General features: G+C 31.9%; 2 protein-coding genes, 1 non-coding gene and 1 pseudogene across 3 annotated transcripts; 2 read left to right on the top strand and 2 right to left on the bottom strand.

Annotated features, from left to right (window-relative positions):
- Positions 1–36: 36 nt before the first annotated feature.
- LOC110814941 (uncharacterized) lies at positions 37–1,456 on the bottom strand. Its single transcript, XM_022042536.2, has one exon. The coding sequence runs from the start codon at positions 1,349–1,351 to the stop codon at positions 236–238; it is 1,116 nt and encodes a 371-aa protein (XP_021898228.1). The 5' UTR covers positions 1,352–1,456; the 3' UTR covers positions 37–235.
- Positions 1,457–7,444: 5,988 nt separating this feature from the next.
- Positions 7,445–10,126, bottom strand: LOC110814982 (sterol O-acyltransferase, putative (DUF1639)). The gene is made up of 5 exons (XM_022042596.2): positions 9,718–10,126; positions 8,779–8,986; positions 8,095–8,386; positions 7,884–7,961; positions 7,445–7,739 (listed from the first exon to the last, which is right to left on the bottom strand). Exons 1-5 carry the CDS (start codon positions 9,734–9,736, stop codon positions 7,689–7,691), a joined length of 648 nt encoding a protein of 215 aa, XP_021898288.1. The 5' UTR covers positions 9,737–10,126; the 3' UTR covers positions 7,445–7,688.
- Positions 10,127–14,627: 4,501 nt separating this feature from the next.
- On the top strand, positions 14,628–15,203 carry LOC110814932 (arabinogalactan protein 13 pseudogene; annotated as a pseudogene).
- A 1,961-nt stretch (positions 15,204–17,164) lies between these two features.
- On the top strand, positions 17,165–17,298 carry LOC148253552 (small nucleolar RNA U19). The gene has a single exon (XR_015812954.1). It is a non-coding gene; the product is annotated as a small nucleolar RNA U19 (small nucleolar RNA).
- Positions 17,299–17,417: the final 119 nt, after the last annotated feature.

Raw genomic sequence — 17,417 nt, 5'->3', positions numbered from 1 at the left:
ATCATCTTCTCAATATTTTTAACATTAACAAAGAAATTTAAACTCAAAAACTGTGATTTATAATGGGATATAGTAAAAACATATATCCGGTCACATTGTACATGCTGAAAATGATGATTCGAAAATTTAACCAGAAAAAAAGTAATCAGTTCCTAATGAACTGATAAATTAAATACCCAAACTAACATTAAATTATAATTTAAACCCAATCCTAAAGCGGAGAGGTAAACTTGTATCAGAGTAAACGATTACACCCTTCGCAGCGTTTCGGTGATGGTTGGAAACTTTTTTCAGGACTATGAGTCGATGACGACGATGATTCTGTTCTTGTTGGTGATTGATATCTCTTCCTTTTTCTATTATACGGCGTCTTTCGACGTCCCACTGTAGCCGGAGAAGCCGACGCCGATCGTGTACTTGGTGATTGATCTGTCTCACTTTTGATATTATACGGCGTCGTTTGGTGTTTCACTGTAACCGGAGAAACCGAGGCCGATTCTGACCTCAGTGATGGTGATTCATCTATCTCCGTTTTGATATTATAGGGCGTCGTTTGGTGTTTCATTGTAGCCGGAGAAGCCGAGGCCGATTCTGTCCTCAGTGATGGTGATTCATCTATCTCCGTTTTGATATTATACGGCGTCGTTTGGTGTTTCACTGTAGCCGGAGAAGCCGAGGCCGATTCTTTCCTCAGTGATGGTGATTCATCTATCTCCGTTTTGATATTATACGGCGTCGTCGGAGAAACCGAGGCCGATTCTGTCCTCGGCGATGGTGATTGATCTATCTCCGTTTTGATATTATACGGCATCGTTTGGTGTTTCACTGTAGCCGGAGGTGGAACATCAGCGGCCGGTGCAAGGGATTTCTTCTCCGATGCAGAAGAATATTCTGCATTATCCTTGGGCACAAACCCCATCCGAGAATTGTAAGCGAGGCGTTTATCGGGATCTGACAAAACCTCATATGCTGCATTGACAATCTTCAAAGCATTCGCGGCAGCAATAGACTCGTTCTTTCCGGGATTAAGCAACCGCTCAATTTTCCTGTACTCTTCCTCAATGGCATCCACATCGGTGAATGGATCCTTAATTCGAAGTAACGTATAGAAGCTCCTGTTCATGGCGGCGCCTTTGTGAGTTATGTAGGCGGCGAAGAACTTGAGGTTATCGGGCTGCTTAGGTTCGAGTTCGGCGGCTTTCATAATTGTTTCGAGAGCCTTGTCGAGATTTCCTTGCTTGAAGAAATTCTCTGCATCCTTCCTCGCTTCGATGCCTGCCGAGGCATTATCGACTTCCTCCATGGAAAATAAATTACCCTGTGCAACGATTTTCAGAGAAAATCGGCACATAGAAGAACCAGAAGATGATGATGATTTGATGAAGGTAGGAACAACTGATGCTATTTAAAAGGGAATAGAGAATATAATAATTTTTCCTACTCAAATTAGGATTTCTTTTTTTCCCATTTTTTTAATTTAAGTCGGTTCTTAAAGGTCCGTGATTTATAACGTTTCTCTGGTGACCGTTTAGTAGCAAGGACAAATCATATTGCGCCATGTAATCATACTCTATCCAGGTAATTATTTATTTGGGATATGTCCAAAAAAAGGTTATTCTTTTGAATATCTTATTATTTTTTTTATAAATTATTTGAAAAAGTTTCCTCTTTTTGAGTTTTTTACTCTTCTACAAATTATTTGCGCTTCACGTTGTCCGATACGATTCCCAATCTGAAGTTCTGTCCAACTTGATGATGAAAGCGCACCCGGGAAACAGACCCATGGAGCAAGCAACATTGTGGTACGAGATGCTTGAAACCCACCAAGTGATTGTACCCTTTTTCCTTAAAAAGTGTACTCCTGTGTTCTGGTCTGCAAGCTGTGGAAGATGGCAAAAAGGTGCCTGATCATACTAAGGGACTCGCTCTGGAGTCTGTTGTCTAAATTTTCATTGGTTTGTTTTGTTAGTATTGGTATGTGGTTAATGCACTTGAATTGTTCGATAGAATGCCTTACAGAGTTGTTATTTCATGGAATGCAATATTTGATGGTTTTTCACTTAACGGGATCTATATCCATTCGATTTGGTTACTTGTTGGATATGCAGAAAAAGAGGTTAAACTAGACACAATTATTCCACCATTTTTGCCCCAAATGTAAGTGCATAGTTTAGGCTCGAAAGGTTGTGGGTTTAAATAATGAGGTAACTTGTACCTCTATGATTGGAGCTTGCATTACGGATAATCTGATGCATTAGAGCTGTTTAATCAAATCAATGCAACAATTCTATCTTCAAGGACTCTCGGGATTGTTTGTTGTTAGAGTTTCTGCAAGGTTAATTGATGATCTCATTGGAGGGAGATGCCTGCATGGTTATGGGACGAAAGCAGGGTTTGTTTCTTTGTGTGATGGTCAGCAACACACTACTTTCTCTGTGTGCAAAGTGTGGGATCGCAGGTGATTCAATCAGGCATTTTGATGATCTCGTGGGCTATTGTGATGAAGATCCAGGCATCTATCATCATAGAAAATATGGGAGTCTTTATCACCCTCATGGAGACAAGTAGAAGATGGACACAATTCAAGATGGACTTGGCCGCATGGGAGGACTATCATTATGTCAAGTGGAGCATCACAAGATCATGGCCAAGAAACTCAAGCAAGTCTTTCAAGCTTATGTTCAAGAGTGGAGTAATGGTAGAAGGAAGGCTTGGGCCGGATTTGGAGGCCCATGGGAACATGGAGGCCGAATCCATCAAGCCAAGTTCCTCTCCTACAACTTATGGATTCTCAAGCAAACTCTCCTACAAGTTATGGCCGAATGTAGGACTGTTCCAAGCTGATTATTAAGCATCCTTATTCCTCTGTAAGTCATGGAAACCAATCTTCAAAGAGTCCTTACTCTTTAAAGAGTCCTTGTTCTTCATGGAAGCCGATTATGAATGAGTTCTTATCCTACATGGAGACCGATCACTAAGGAGCTTTATCCCATCAATTATGGACAGTCTCAGCCCAAATTTCATAAGGAGTAAAAGTTCTTATTCTATCAAAACATGGCTGGATTTCAACTCATCTACAAGCCACACAATCTTATTAAATTTGGAATCCTTGCCATCCTTTCTTCTACAAAGATATGGTCGGGTTTCCACCTCAACATCATGAAGATTAAAGAGTCATATGCCATGTGGGAGTTCTGGATTAATTGAAGAGTCCTTGTAATTTGGTTCTTCTTTAATCCAAGAGTAGAGGATCTTTATCATACAATTAAGCATTAGGAAATTATGGTCTTTAAGATAAGCATTCGTTAGGAATCATTACTAATTAGGAGTCTTTTTCCTTTTGGAGTCTCACAGCCTATCTCTATAAATAGGTCTCATTGTATTTGTTTTTAATTAATTCAAGGAATAAAAAAAAAAAAGTTATTCACAATGTAGCCGAAGGCTACCTTGTTTCTTGAAGGTTTCTTCAACTTTTTTGTTGCATGGAGGATTAATTTTAACTTATCAAAAAAATTTTGTAGCATTCTTCTAATCAACTTCTTTTCTTAAATTAATTTCAACTTATCAAGGTATCCTTATGGCGTTTTAGTCAATTCATTTATCTTTATTACAACTACCTTAATTCTAATCACTAGTTGATTGTAAATTAATAGGAATGGTTTATTTAGGGATTAAGTTTCTATATTAAGGGTGTATGTGTGGGTTCAGATAGCAAGTTATATCTTGAGTTTCACATGCATTGTGCATGTTTGAGTTCAGATTGCATTGTTGATCCTGGGTTCCGCATCATATTGTTTGTTCTTGGTACATACAAAATGCTAATGAAGAAGAGGCTTTAAGTTTCTTTCATAAGTACAATTATCTGGGGTAAAGCCAGATTCAGCAACCATGCTGGGAGTCCTGCCAGCTTTCTGGCAATTGGCTGCTCTACAAAATGGGTTTTGTTACCATCGCCACTCAATTATCTACGGCTTCGCAATTGATATACCAATTTGGGATGCTCTTATTGACATGTAATGAAAGTGTGCAAACATCCGTTTTGCTAGGGAAGTTTTCAATAGGATGCATAGGTGGGAAACTGTCCCGTAGAATGCAATAATACTGAGTAATGGAATCCATACACTTGCCACTGAAACTCTTTTTCTGTTCCATAGTATGCAGGTCACTGGTTTAAAACCAGATAACATCACTTCTCTTTGTCTCCTATTTTCTTGTAGCCATTTTGGAGGAAGGGAAACACTTGTTTATTTCAAAGAGTGGACTTCTGGTTGAGGCCCGTGATTTTATAAAAAAATATGCCATTTGAGCCTTATATTTGTGTATGGTGCACACTCATTTCTGCTAGCAGGACAGATGGAAATATTAAACTTGGGGATGAAGTATCAAAGAATATAGAGAGCCTATATCCTGAAGGAGCAGAAAATTTTCTCCTTTTATCTAATATGTAGAGTTCTTCTAGGAGATGGATGGTGCTGCAAGCTTTAGAATAACGCAGAAGATTTAAGAAAAGTCCAGGAAGTAATTGGGTAAAGACGAATGGGGTTGTTCATCCGTTGCTTGGTGTGATCAATCACACCCACAATCTGGGCAAACAAACCAGAAACTAGATGAACTACTTGTCTATGGTAAAAATGGATGTCATGCAGAATCTAGTTCTTCTGTTTTGAAGAAGAGGACAAATTTGTTCGTCACAGTGAAAAGCTAGCAATTGCATTTGAAATTCTTTCTCTAAGTGCTAATAAGCCTATTCTAGTTAGTAAGAACTAGCAAATTTATGTAATTGGCATGCTGGCATAAAATTATTACTCGTGTTACAAAGAGGGACATAAAAGTGAGAGATTACAAGTAGGTTTGATCATTTTCTAGGATTGGAGCTTGCAACTGTGAAGTCTTGTGGTAAGGAGAATCAAAAAATGGTTGCCCACGATATTTTCTACAAAGATCCCTGTGCAGACTTTGTCTGCTCTTCCTGCCTCTCATACTGTTGCTTGTATGCGCTGCTAAGACTAAAGCCACTCTGGATTTGGCTGTAACCAATCTTTCTTACTCCACTCTATTTCTCAATGCTTATCATGGTGTACTTTCTTCAGAGGGAAAATATCTCTTAACATATAACAGTGCCAAGCCAGAATTAGAAGTATGTTCTTTTTCTTTATTGTGTGAAGTGGTCTTGATTGAAATAAATGGTTCTAGACTATCACTGAGAAATCATCATATGGTGACATAGATATATCTTTTGCATAATTTAGGATCTTTTGCATAATTCACCCATAATTTGTTCTGTTCATTTCTATGTTCTCCGTGGGTGTTTCAGGTGCAGAAGTTGTGAGGAGAGGTATGTGTCTTTTCCATTGTTTTCCTTCTCATATATTATTATCTTTTTTATTATTATCTTTTTTACTCTGAGTGATTGGGAAATTTGAAACTAATGAATTGCTGCAAGTTCCACAGATAGTGCTATTTTGGACTAGTGTTTTTCCTTATCCCTATTTCCAAAAGCCAGTTGTTCGTTTATAAATTAGTAAAGTTTGGAAATAGTAGAGACTTGGAATCTATGAGCTAATCTGATACATGTGTAACTTGGGCTTCTCTTGATGTGTTATCCAAGTTGATTCAGTTGGTAGAAATTATATGTTCAGAAAAAAAGTAGAGATATCATTAATCATGTATCTAAATTCATGTTCGAATGGTTTACAAGAATCTTTTGTTTAAGCAAGATTGATTGAGGAAAACGGTCTTGGCTAATAATTTGTTCTGACAACTTCGCCCCTAGTTATGCTTCTAATGAAAAAGTGAAGGCCGACTGCTGAATGCAAGTTAGACAGGTCTGATCTCATCTTTAAGGATGATATTTGCCTGCAGAAGCTGGGAGAGCATCAATGGAAGTTTGTGGTACAAAGTAAGTACCTAAATTCTACCATCTCCAATTTTCGAATATTTTCTATAGTTTTAAGCTTAGCCTTCGATTGATGGGATGAAAAGAGACTAAGAAATTTGGTTTGTCTCGAGAAGAAGATTGATGTGGGAAAGACAAGAATTTTATGAGAGAATAAGAAAAAAATTTCTGCTTTGGGAGGTTCTTTGTAGTTTCATGGTCTTTGTCAGGTGACAGGAAGATCCACTCTCAGTATCAATCTTTTGAGCTTTTGTTTGAGAGAACTTTTTCGGTTATTTTATCCAAATACATAATGAATTATTCGTGTATGCTGTAATGTGTGCCATTACAGATATACATACTGAGATACATATGTATACTCACTATACATATCATGCAAAGATATACATAAATTGTTTTCAAGTTATAAATTATCAATAATTTGAGTTTAAACTTTGAAACTTAATAATGATTCAAGTTCAAAAATTGTGAGTTAGGTCATGTTTTAGTTTGAAGTATTGCAAATAATACTAACGACTAGATCTAAATCGATAATTTTTGCATTAATATGATTTTTTGGATTCCGATATCTGATTATGATACATGGTATTGGTAAGGACATAAAGACATAATTATTTAACTCTATGATACATGGTATTGGTAAGGATATAAAGACATAATTATTTAACTTTATGTTTATGACTATTACTCTCAAATCATGCTCCAAGTCACTGGCTCTAACGACTTCGGCTTGAATGGATATCTATTGACTCAAAATATTTGGGTACGGGACATTAAAACATTTTGTGTTTTGAAATAGTGTAGTTTCCGGTTTAGACACTTCTAAATTATAATTTATAAATATGACGTATAAAATTGATGAGAAGAAAATTAATGATCCAAGTTATAAAAATTGTAGTACCTTAATTTACGTAAGAAATACATGTTTTTAGTTCTATACGAGAACTTAATACTTGTTGACTCGACAATACTTGGGTTTGAGACATCAAAAATTATACTAAAACGCGTATGAATTTGATATTCCAAATTAGTATGACCTAGACTTTAGACATTATTGAATTATAATTTGTAAATGTAAATATGAAATTGAGGAAAAGAATTAACGATATGAATTATAAAAATTGTGACACTTTGATCCTACTTATTAAATATGTATATATGTATTGCATTCTGTATAAAAACCAAAGTTACTTATTACTACAACTTATGACACTTTTTGATAGTCTCCCATTAAAAATAATGTTGGAAATATTTTGGAGATAAAAGGTATATTTGTTTATTTACTTATTTAGTAAATGTATAGTTTTTTTTTTTTTTTTGGGTGTGGATAGTTTGAAGAATTACTAATCTTTATTATCACGAGACATATTAACATCTCTTAATTGACATGATTTATTTAGATTTTAATTTTGAAAATTAAGGCCTTTAGTTTTAAAGGTATTTGATTATAGGCTTGGAAATCCAAGTTTTATATAGCCTGCATCATCAAAATCCAAGTTTGAATATCATCATTGACCAGATCCAATTCAAAATCTAAAGAACCAACTATGAGAGAAAAACATTTTTCATTTTCTCATTCATTAATTCGTAAAAATGGAATTATTCTACTTTCTATACAACAACACAACGACAATCCCCCCCACCCAGCAGAACTCTTCCCCATTTTCCCACTCCTCCTCCTCCATTCCCAAAAAATTCTCCCACACAACCCTAAAAAGAGAAAAGCATCTGCTGCTGCTGCTGCTGCTGCCTCCTCCTGCAACTCGAAAAGCCTCTGCAACTATCACGTTTCTCATTCTGAATCACTTTCCATACTCCCCATTGCTTTCAACCCTCTTGGTCTCTGCATCACATCAAATTCAATCTCTTAACTCATCATCAATTCAACACCAAAAATGGAGAGGAAAATTAAGAGAGAGAGAGAGAGAGAGAGAGAGAGAAACAGAAGAGGTTTATAAATCAACACAACAGATCCAATGAAAAATACCTTCTTGGTGCTCTTCTTCTCTCTAACTTCATACCTCTCTTGGCACATATCAGTCAACCATGCCCCCGGACTCACCAACTACCAACCAAAATCATCAAAAATCAGAAAAATTAACCCAAAAAAACCAAACCCACAAACCAAATTCTCTTTACACAATCAAAGTTGGAAGCTTTATATATATATATATATATAGTTTTGGTTATGTACTTACAAGCAAACTTCTTTGGATGATCTTGGCTCTCTTTTTAGGTCTCTGAGAAGGCTTGCATCCTTTCATGGCCAAGAAATCCTCTTCTTTCTCTTTGCTTGAGAGAGCAATGTAGAGTTTAGGCCAAACAAGTCCTTTATCTTCTCCATTGTTGCTATCTGTTGAAAGCTTGCCATTCTCATCCACCGCACCTACCGTTGACCCTCTTGTCGTGTAGTACCTGTCCTCCTTCTCCGGCGACGACGATTTCCTGTTCTCATGTCCACCTGACCGGAGTGTGGCTGCCTCGGAATTCCTGCAACCAATCCCCATCAAGAATAAATTTCCAATTTTACCAAACTTTGAAGATTCTGTTCTCATTTTCTCCGGAGCAGTTGGCACTCTGTTTGGATGAGAAGAAACTTCTGGTGCTTTTCTTTTGGGTGAAATAAACGAAAAAGAAAAAGAAAAATAAAAGTCTCCCAAACAATTAAAATAAAACAAAACCCTAGAAAACTTCCTTCTTTTTTGGTAAATCTCTCTCTACCAAACAAAGCCTCACGCAATAAAAACGAGAGGCTCAGTTTAGATGAGGGCCTTTCATCTCTTACAAGCCAAAAACAACAAAACCCAGAAACCATCAGAAAATTCTTTTTTCCTTTTCCTCTTCTCTTTTTGTAAGAAGAACAGAAACGAGGATTCTCTCACCTGGTGAGGCGAGTGGTTTGGAGAAGAGAACTCTCTTTGACTAGAAACCGAGATGAGATTTTCCTACGTACAACACCATTGGATTTCTGTGAGATTTGAGGATCCTTGACTCTTACACATCTCAGCCTCTTCTTGTTTCCCCACTGTAGAAAAATCTCAGGCTCTAGAGATTTGCAAGCTCTCTGGTTTCTGTCTTCCTTATCCGCAGCTGTAAAAAAATACTCAAAAAAAGTCATTTACCTAACCGATTTGATTTTATCAACTGGAATTACGAGACTCTGGAATTGACAATTATAGAAAAGATAAAATTAAGTGGACGAAAGGCAAGAGAAGCGGATTTCCAACAAACCCGTCTGAGATTTTTACTTTTCTCGAGCTAAATTGAAAGATCCATGAGTCAAATAAAATGGGGAAGGATGAAATCTTAGTAGAAAACCAAACACGAAAAGAGTTCTAAGAAACAAAGAAGACCCAGAACTAGAAATTAGATTGAGATGAGATAAACGACATTCTGATACACCCCATATGGGTTAATCTATGCAAATCGAGAAGGCTGAGAAGTGAGAACCGCCAATTTGAGAAGAAAAAAAAACGACCTTTTAAAAAACACCCATTTGAGTTTTCTGGTTAACTTGAAGAAATCCCAGAAAGTAAAAATCTCAGAAAACTGAAACCCGAGCTTGGATTTTGAAGACAGCCGCCTGGGTTCTCTTAATTAGAGAAAACAAATTAAAAAGGAAGAAAAAAACCAAGTCAGCTGCAAATCGCAGCCTGAGATATATACAATTTCAAGATCTAGGACTTCAACAAAAGAAATCCAAAAAAAAATTTATTCAACTAAGATCGAGAGCTTAAGGAACCAACCCAAAACGAGAGGTACCTACAGACCCAGAAAGACAGATAGAAGCTGGAAATGAGGAAGAGGAGGAGAGATCTTACAACGAGAAGATAATTCCATGCGAGAGAAATCTTCAACACCGGTCAAGAGATTTCAGATAATTCTCATGCAAACAAGAGAATAGAAGAGATCCTTGTTTTCTGGTTTCAGATAATTGCTGAGAAAACGATTATAAGTTTATCTTGCCGGTGGGTATGTAAAATTGAAACTGAAGATAAGGAGGAAATGATTCTCTTCTTGGTCCCTCTCTCTTTCTCTGTGTTTCTCAGTTCGCAGTTTGTTGAGTTTCTGTAATACCAATGTCTCTCTTTCTCTGTGTGAATTCATCTTCTCCACTCCATTTCTGTATTTATCTTGGATGGCCTTGCCACAGACAAAAATAACTAAAGATTAAGATAGCCGTCGGATTGAGAAATGGACGGCGGGATCTCATTTGCGATTAAACAGGGTAATGGGTCCTCCCATCTCCTCTTTTTCACATCCCACCTCAATCATCACGGTTTTAATATTTCTTTTTCAAAAAATTTCCTACTAAAATTATTCGGGTCGGGTCTAGCTTTTGATTTGGGTACGGGCTTCCTATTTGGGCTTCAAATTGATCCAATCAGGCCCAGAGTCCAGAGAGAAAATAGTTGCGGCTAAGTTTCTTTTGAAACCAAATTAGGCAGAGCAGGTGAAAATATCGAAACTAGTAGAAGCCCAAATAAAATAATAAATTTTAATAATAACAATAAATAAATAACAAAATAATTTTAAGATATTAAAAATGACTCGTAATTAGTCCACGATCGATTCATTAAATCCGACGGACTAAATTCAAAACCTAACTCGTTATGTATCCGAGTTAATAACTCGAGTTATATAAATTTTTTTTTTTAAATATGTATATATATATATAGTTTTTATCCTCACTCATAAGGGTAAATAGGTGAGAGCAACAGACAGCCTATTTTAAATAAGCATAAGCATATCTTATTTTATTTAAAATAAATATTTTTTTTAATTTATTGTTAATTGAGGAAGTGCAATTTGAGTGAGGATTAAAAAATATTTATTAATTTATAATTCTCAAAATACATCAAACAATTGGTACGTAGAATTAATGAAGAGTTACTTTTCATATTTTATTTTTACAACTATTTGGTTAAAGTTGACTATTTTCATATTGTAGCATATACATGCTCAGATCAAATGAAGTTTAAATTTAATTTAATCTTACGAATCAAACTCAATCCAAACACACATATATATATAATGTAATACATTTATATATACATACATATAACTATTTCTTATATTTTTAATTTATATATATATATATATATCGATTAGAGTAAGCTATTTACTGTAATCTGTATATTTTATAATTTTTTTATGAATAAATTATTTTACTAATATTTAGAAAGTTTGATATACATTCTCCTTGTGAACGTCAAAAAAAGAATCATGACCCGTGAAACTCGTTCCCATCTATTAATTTTGTTACAATTTTAAATTAAATTCTATTTGAATCAAGCTTAATGTAAGTGAGTTTTTTGTTTTACTTGATTAGGGCGAGTCAAATTTCAGTTTCGTTAAAAAAATCAAGTTTGATTTTTACGAAATCTATCTTGATCCGAATTTATTATTATTCAATGGTAATATTATTTATTCAATGTGTAAGTGTTGAAAAAATACCAACTATCAAAGGGTAATATTATTTATGATACGTGTATATATCTTATTATATTTATCACCCACGTACATATTTAATTTAATTTTTTAAATATATAAATATTATAAGTTACCAAATAATTTTAAAATTAGCTAAACTCTCTTATTTTATAAAATAAAAAAAATCACTATATATTATATAACACTAAACAAATCTAATAATACTTTTAATATATACATATATATGTGTGTATAAGATTGAAATAGATAAATTAAAATTTCATATTTTTAATTAAACAACAAAGCCATCTAAAAATAATCCATTAGAATTAAGAAGAAAAATATTTTGAGATACTAAAAAATGTTATTATACAAAAGTATAAATTAATTATTTTTACACTAATCAATTTCAACTAATTAATTATTACAACACACGTGAATTTTAGAGAATCTCTAGACATAAATAGACAAAATTAGCACGTGCAATCTTGCCTTAATTACATAGGGAAAACATAATTATGGTAAAAATTAGCTTTTACACTTTTATAACCCTATATGTGCATGTTTTTAATGTTTTTTTTTTTTTTAGATTTATTAATATTTAAGTATTTTATCTAAATAGTCGAATCTAATTTATATGAGTTTACGAATATCTTATATTATAATTTATTTATTTAAAAATTAATTAATTGATTAAAAAATTCAAATTAGTAAAATTTATATTAGTATTTATTTTTTTTACTTCTTGTTTGCTCTCTCTTTGGTCACAAGTAGACAATTTTTAAATAAATATATATTATATTATTTTAAATAAATATATTATATTATATTGTATCAAACTGTGTGCATTACTGGTGTGAAGGCACGAGTTTTAACGTTCAACGTATATGGAGCATAAAATGGACCCCACCCCCAATTATATGTGGATTTAAAAATAAATAAATTGCATTATTCACCCAATTAAGTAATTAATTATTTTAATTAATGATTTTTAAAATTTTGAAAAAGTTAATTCTTAAAACCACACAAAAATAATAAATAATTTTGATAAGAGAATAGATGGAGAGCGATGGGTATTTTTGTCATCTCACGTCCCCTAAATCAATTAAGAAAATTATAAAACTAGCTTATGAAAATAAATTAGAGATTAGTGAGTTAATTTGGGTTAAGAGCGAATAATTTGAATTGAAGCTGAATTAATCATAATTACAATCCAGATAATAGCCTGGTCAAAGTCAAACATTTCAGCAACAGTGCCTAACATTTATATCATCTTCTTCAACGTACCATCATTATGATATGAATTACAAAATTTAGAACTATATATTTTGGTAATTATTTACTTGATTAACATAATATATATATAGATATACAATATATTATTTTTGTTTTGGTACGTATGTTTTGACCAATTAATTTTTATTTTTCGTTTCAATTTACTAGTTTATACATAATTTATTTTTTTAAATTTACCAAATATTTTTTAGTCGGTTGATTAATTATTTTTATAAAAATATAAAATTAAAATTATTAATTTAACATATTACGTATTTTCATTATTAATGATGTAATTATTAATCATTTTGTAAATAATTGAAATAATAAATAGAATTTTATGATTTTCATTTTGAGACTTTAATATTTTCCTTCGCATAACTCTTGGTTTATGTAAATAGGCATGGACCGACATGGTAATCACACTTAACTTTTGTTTGCTTATAATCATCACCAACACCTTTTCATCTCTCTTTTTTTCTTGCTAAATGAAAAATGAGAGACATGTGTTATAATTATGTTGTAAATTTTTTTTTTTTATAATTCGAATTCTTATATTCTTATTTTTTATTCAATAAATTTACTTTATTTTGTATTAATATACACACTTAAAATTAACATTATGTATGTAATAATAATATACGTTATGAAATATTTATATAAATATTTTTTCGTGTTAAAAAAAAGTATTTAATTTTTGCAATTAGTAGTTTATTCAAATGTGTAACTTATTAACTTTTTAAATAATAACTTAAAATGTTCTTATTTTCTTAACACATTTATTAATTTTAATAATCTCATACACTTTTGTTATTAATATTTACATATAGATTAATTAATTTTTTATAAATAAATAAAAAAATACATCGCTCGACCAATTGTTAAGAATATCATTAATTACACTATATATTATAACTCATATATAATAAGTGAATATTATATTAATACCTAGTTAAATATAAAGCATTGTGTAAGTTAAAATAAAATTATTATAAAATGACACTGAAATATATTTTAATGTTGCGATGAGGTATTATATACACATTATGTAATTATAATATTATATATATATATATATGAATTTACGGTTCACTAAATTTTCATGTACATTATGTTCTCACCAAAAACATGTTTAAATTGTTAATGGGATACATGGCCGTAGATTGTCGCCCGTGAAACAAATTTGTATTCTTGTAAAAATATAATTTCTGAAAATTGTAGAATTTATATTGCTTTATTTTGTCCTCTTGTTTTCATGCATTTAAAGATAGAATCTTATCAACTATAATTATTATATATATATATTTAAAAAATTTATAAATAATAATCAGATTATACCCTTATGGGTATTTTTATTTAGAAATTATTGTTATTATTTATTATAATTGATATATATATTATGTAACTAATTAATATATGAATTTATTATATTTTTGAAATCAGTTAATTCAAATTTTTTTTCCAAAAAATTTGTTTCATTAGTATATATAATAATGTTTCAATTCTTTATAGTATAATATATCATTAAATAAAATTCCAATAATTATTGGACGTCTTGATTATAATAATATTTTAATTAGCAGAACAATGTAGCAAAATTCAATAAGTGCCGCTCACCAAATTCAATATTTGAAAATCTTAACACACACGAAATATCTGTACTGTGAAAATCCCAAATACCCTCAGCTATTTTGAAGTATGGCCGTGGAACATGCCGTAGTTTGGGGGCAAAAATGTCTTTTCACTCATTTATTTTTTAAATTTAAAAATATTGGACGTGGCGAATAAAGAGTGGATGTTGATAAAGTTATTTGCTTAAAAAAAGGAAATGGGACCCACCAAAGCACGCAATAATGATCGCAAACCGTTGGCGACAGCTGTACAGCACCATGACACACAATGGCCACCCTGTCGACAACCGGTTAGTTTGGGCAACTCTCAGGCGTGTATGTGGTTGAACAAACGGTTTCTCCGGGCAGCTGACCCTTTTTTCTCTCTCCTCCGCCACCTATATAAACCCTAATTTATTCTTCCCATCTCCCCACCACTCCTCCTCGCATTCTCTTTTTCACCCTCTCCCGATTTTCTAACTTCGACTTTCCCCGGAAAATTCTCTCGACGAGAAGAAAATCTTCATCGATGGAGGCGATGAAAATGAGATTGTTCATGGCCATTGTTGTGGTCTTTATGGCCGCTTCTGTGGTCCAAAACGTCGCTGCTCAAGAGGCTCCAGCCCCCTCTCCTGCCTCTGACGCCGCCGTTTTCGTCCCCACCGTGTTTGCTTCTCTCGTCGCTCTTGCCTTCGGATTCTTCTTCTAAATGATCTGATTTACATAAACCCATTTTGATTTTTCTTTTTTACTCCATTTTGATTTGTAATTGAATGGGTTGATGGAAGAATTCAAACGTCTCGAGCTGGAGAGGCAGAAGGGGATGAGATTGAGAAGGTTTTTAACCTGATCGATTGCGAGATTTAATTTTTTTTTTGTTATTATTACTAAGATTATTATTATTGTTAATATTGTGACCAATTGATTGAGTACATTGTTATCATTGGCCTTCGGTGTATAATAATATTTTGAATTTATTTTGTTTTGTATTTGAGTAATTCACTCTTATTTTCTGTCTAATTTTTTTTTAATTAAGAACTTCTGTTATTAAATTAATTATATTTAAGCTTAAACAAACCCGATAATTATAGAGATCAAAAATAATTTCTTTTCAAATTCTAATGAAAATTCAGGTCTTTCATAAAATGAGATGAATTGCAGTCCCTAAATGTATGTGTATATGTATATATATATAATTAAAATCATGTGTTTAAGATGATTTAGTATTTATTTGTGAAGATAAATATTCAAATTTAATCTTTAAATTCATAAAAATGTATTTATCAGTCACACTATGAAATTATATACAAGCATTCGTGCTTACATATATATATATATATATATATGTTTTCATTAATGAATTGTAGATTGCAAAATCAACGAATATATTGATATAAAAATTATAACACACTTTGAGAAATTCTAATGGTAATATGCATAGAATAATATCCATAAAGCTTGGAGAAATAAAATCTAAAGGCAAATATGATACAATTTTTTGTAACCCTATAATAACTTTTGAACTAATAACTTAATTCATTAATTTTTTGGACATATAAGTATCAAATTAACTATTATAATAATTCATAAATTTATCTAAATGTAACAGGTGGAACTCTCCAAATTGAGTAAAATTCAAATCGCTAATTTTACTCTTCTATAACTCTCAATTTTTTTTTGCTTAAGATTCATTCTCTTTATAATTTTGTTAAACTCCGTTGACGATAATCTTATAATCGTTGTTTGTTCTTGATTTCATCGTAGTTTATCTATTACAAAGCCTTCTTAAGATTTTAATCTTAGCCTCCGTTGATTCCTTCCTAAGATTATCATCGCTCTACAATAATGTTTGACCCATTACCTCAACTATAATTATAGATACTTTATAATAAATCCGTATAACACGATCAAATGTTTTATGTCTAAGTATTATTAATTTAAATTTTTTTTTAAAGAGTAAATCATTTGTATTTAAAAGTTAAGTTGAAATGCAAATAACAGTTACTTAAAAATTTTCTATAAAAATTAACAAACATTTGGTACAACTCAAATTTTTGATGTTTACTTTAAAATTACATGTTATAATTATAAATAATTATTAAAGATGCCAAAAAAATAAATATATAGATATTAATAAGTACATTTAAGATTTAAAATTATTAATATCTATATATTCAATTTTTTGACGTCTTTAATAATTATTTATAATTATAACGTGTAATTTTTATTATTTAAATAGGATAAAGTAATTTAGTTTTATGTCATTTTTATAGTATTTTATAAATTTATAATTATTTAAAGATATAAAAAATGAATTAAAAAAAAAGAAGTGATATAAAGATTGTTAACTACGAAATGAACGTGATGCTAATAATATTTTTAAAAATTGATATTCACACAAAAATATTTTTTATTAAAAAATTATTTAATGGTATTAGATATATAGTTGACAATAATAATATGTTCAGGTAAAATTTAAAAATTTAAGTTATTTTTGAAAAAAAAAAATAGTGAGTCAGCAACTTAAACTTTTTTTAAAATGTATTATCTCAATTAAATAATTTTTTTTTTCCAAAAAAATTCCAATAACGGCATGTAACTGAGTGGTAAACCTGTAATTTTCGGAACCATCTTGAGGACATGACAGTCATTATATGACACCCCCTCGAATCTCCTCAGTTGAAAAACCCTAGCTCTCGTTTCTTGTCAAAATAAAAGTATAAAACACCAGCAGATTCAGTGGCGGAGGTACTTCTGCTGGCAAAGCAGCCGTCACTAGTCTTCTTCGTCTTGTATGTTATTTTTGTTTCTTTTGGTTGTCTTCCATCTCTGTTTGTGCTTTTTTTTTTTTTTTGGTTTGAGATTCGGATTAGGGTTTCGAATGATTTTGGTGATTGCAGAAATAGCCGACGATTTGCCTCTTTGAGTAGCCTGATAAAGTGACTGTCATATTTAGGCTTAGTTAGGAGGCATAGATTAATTAGGATCGTCAACATACTTGACGTAATCTTATTCGGGCCTTTTGAGGGGACTTTTTTTCAAAATTTCTTCCATGAATTGTCCCTCAAGCAGCCTCGGACATCATCTCATCTTCTCTCGATTGTTTTTCGTTAATCGAGTTGAATAATTTTGTTCTAGGGAAGGAGGAAGATGAGAAGAATTGATTGTTCTGATTGTACTTTTTGTGCATTGAAAATGGTTTT

The sequence above is a fragment of the Carica papaya genome, chromosome 6 (genome assembly GCF_054855325.1).
Source record: "Carica papaya isolate Zhongbai chromosome 6, ASM5485532v1, whole genome shotgun sequence".
NCBI lineage: Eukaryota > Viridiplantae > Streptophyta > Magnoliopsida > Brassicales > Caricaceae > Carica > Carica papaya.
Note: the sequence above shows the minus strand (reverse complement) of the source record. Positions and strands in the feature narration are given on the sequence as shown.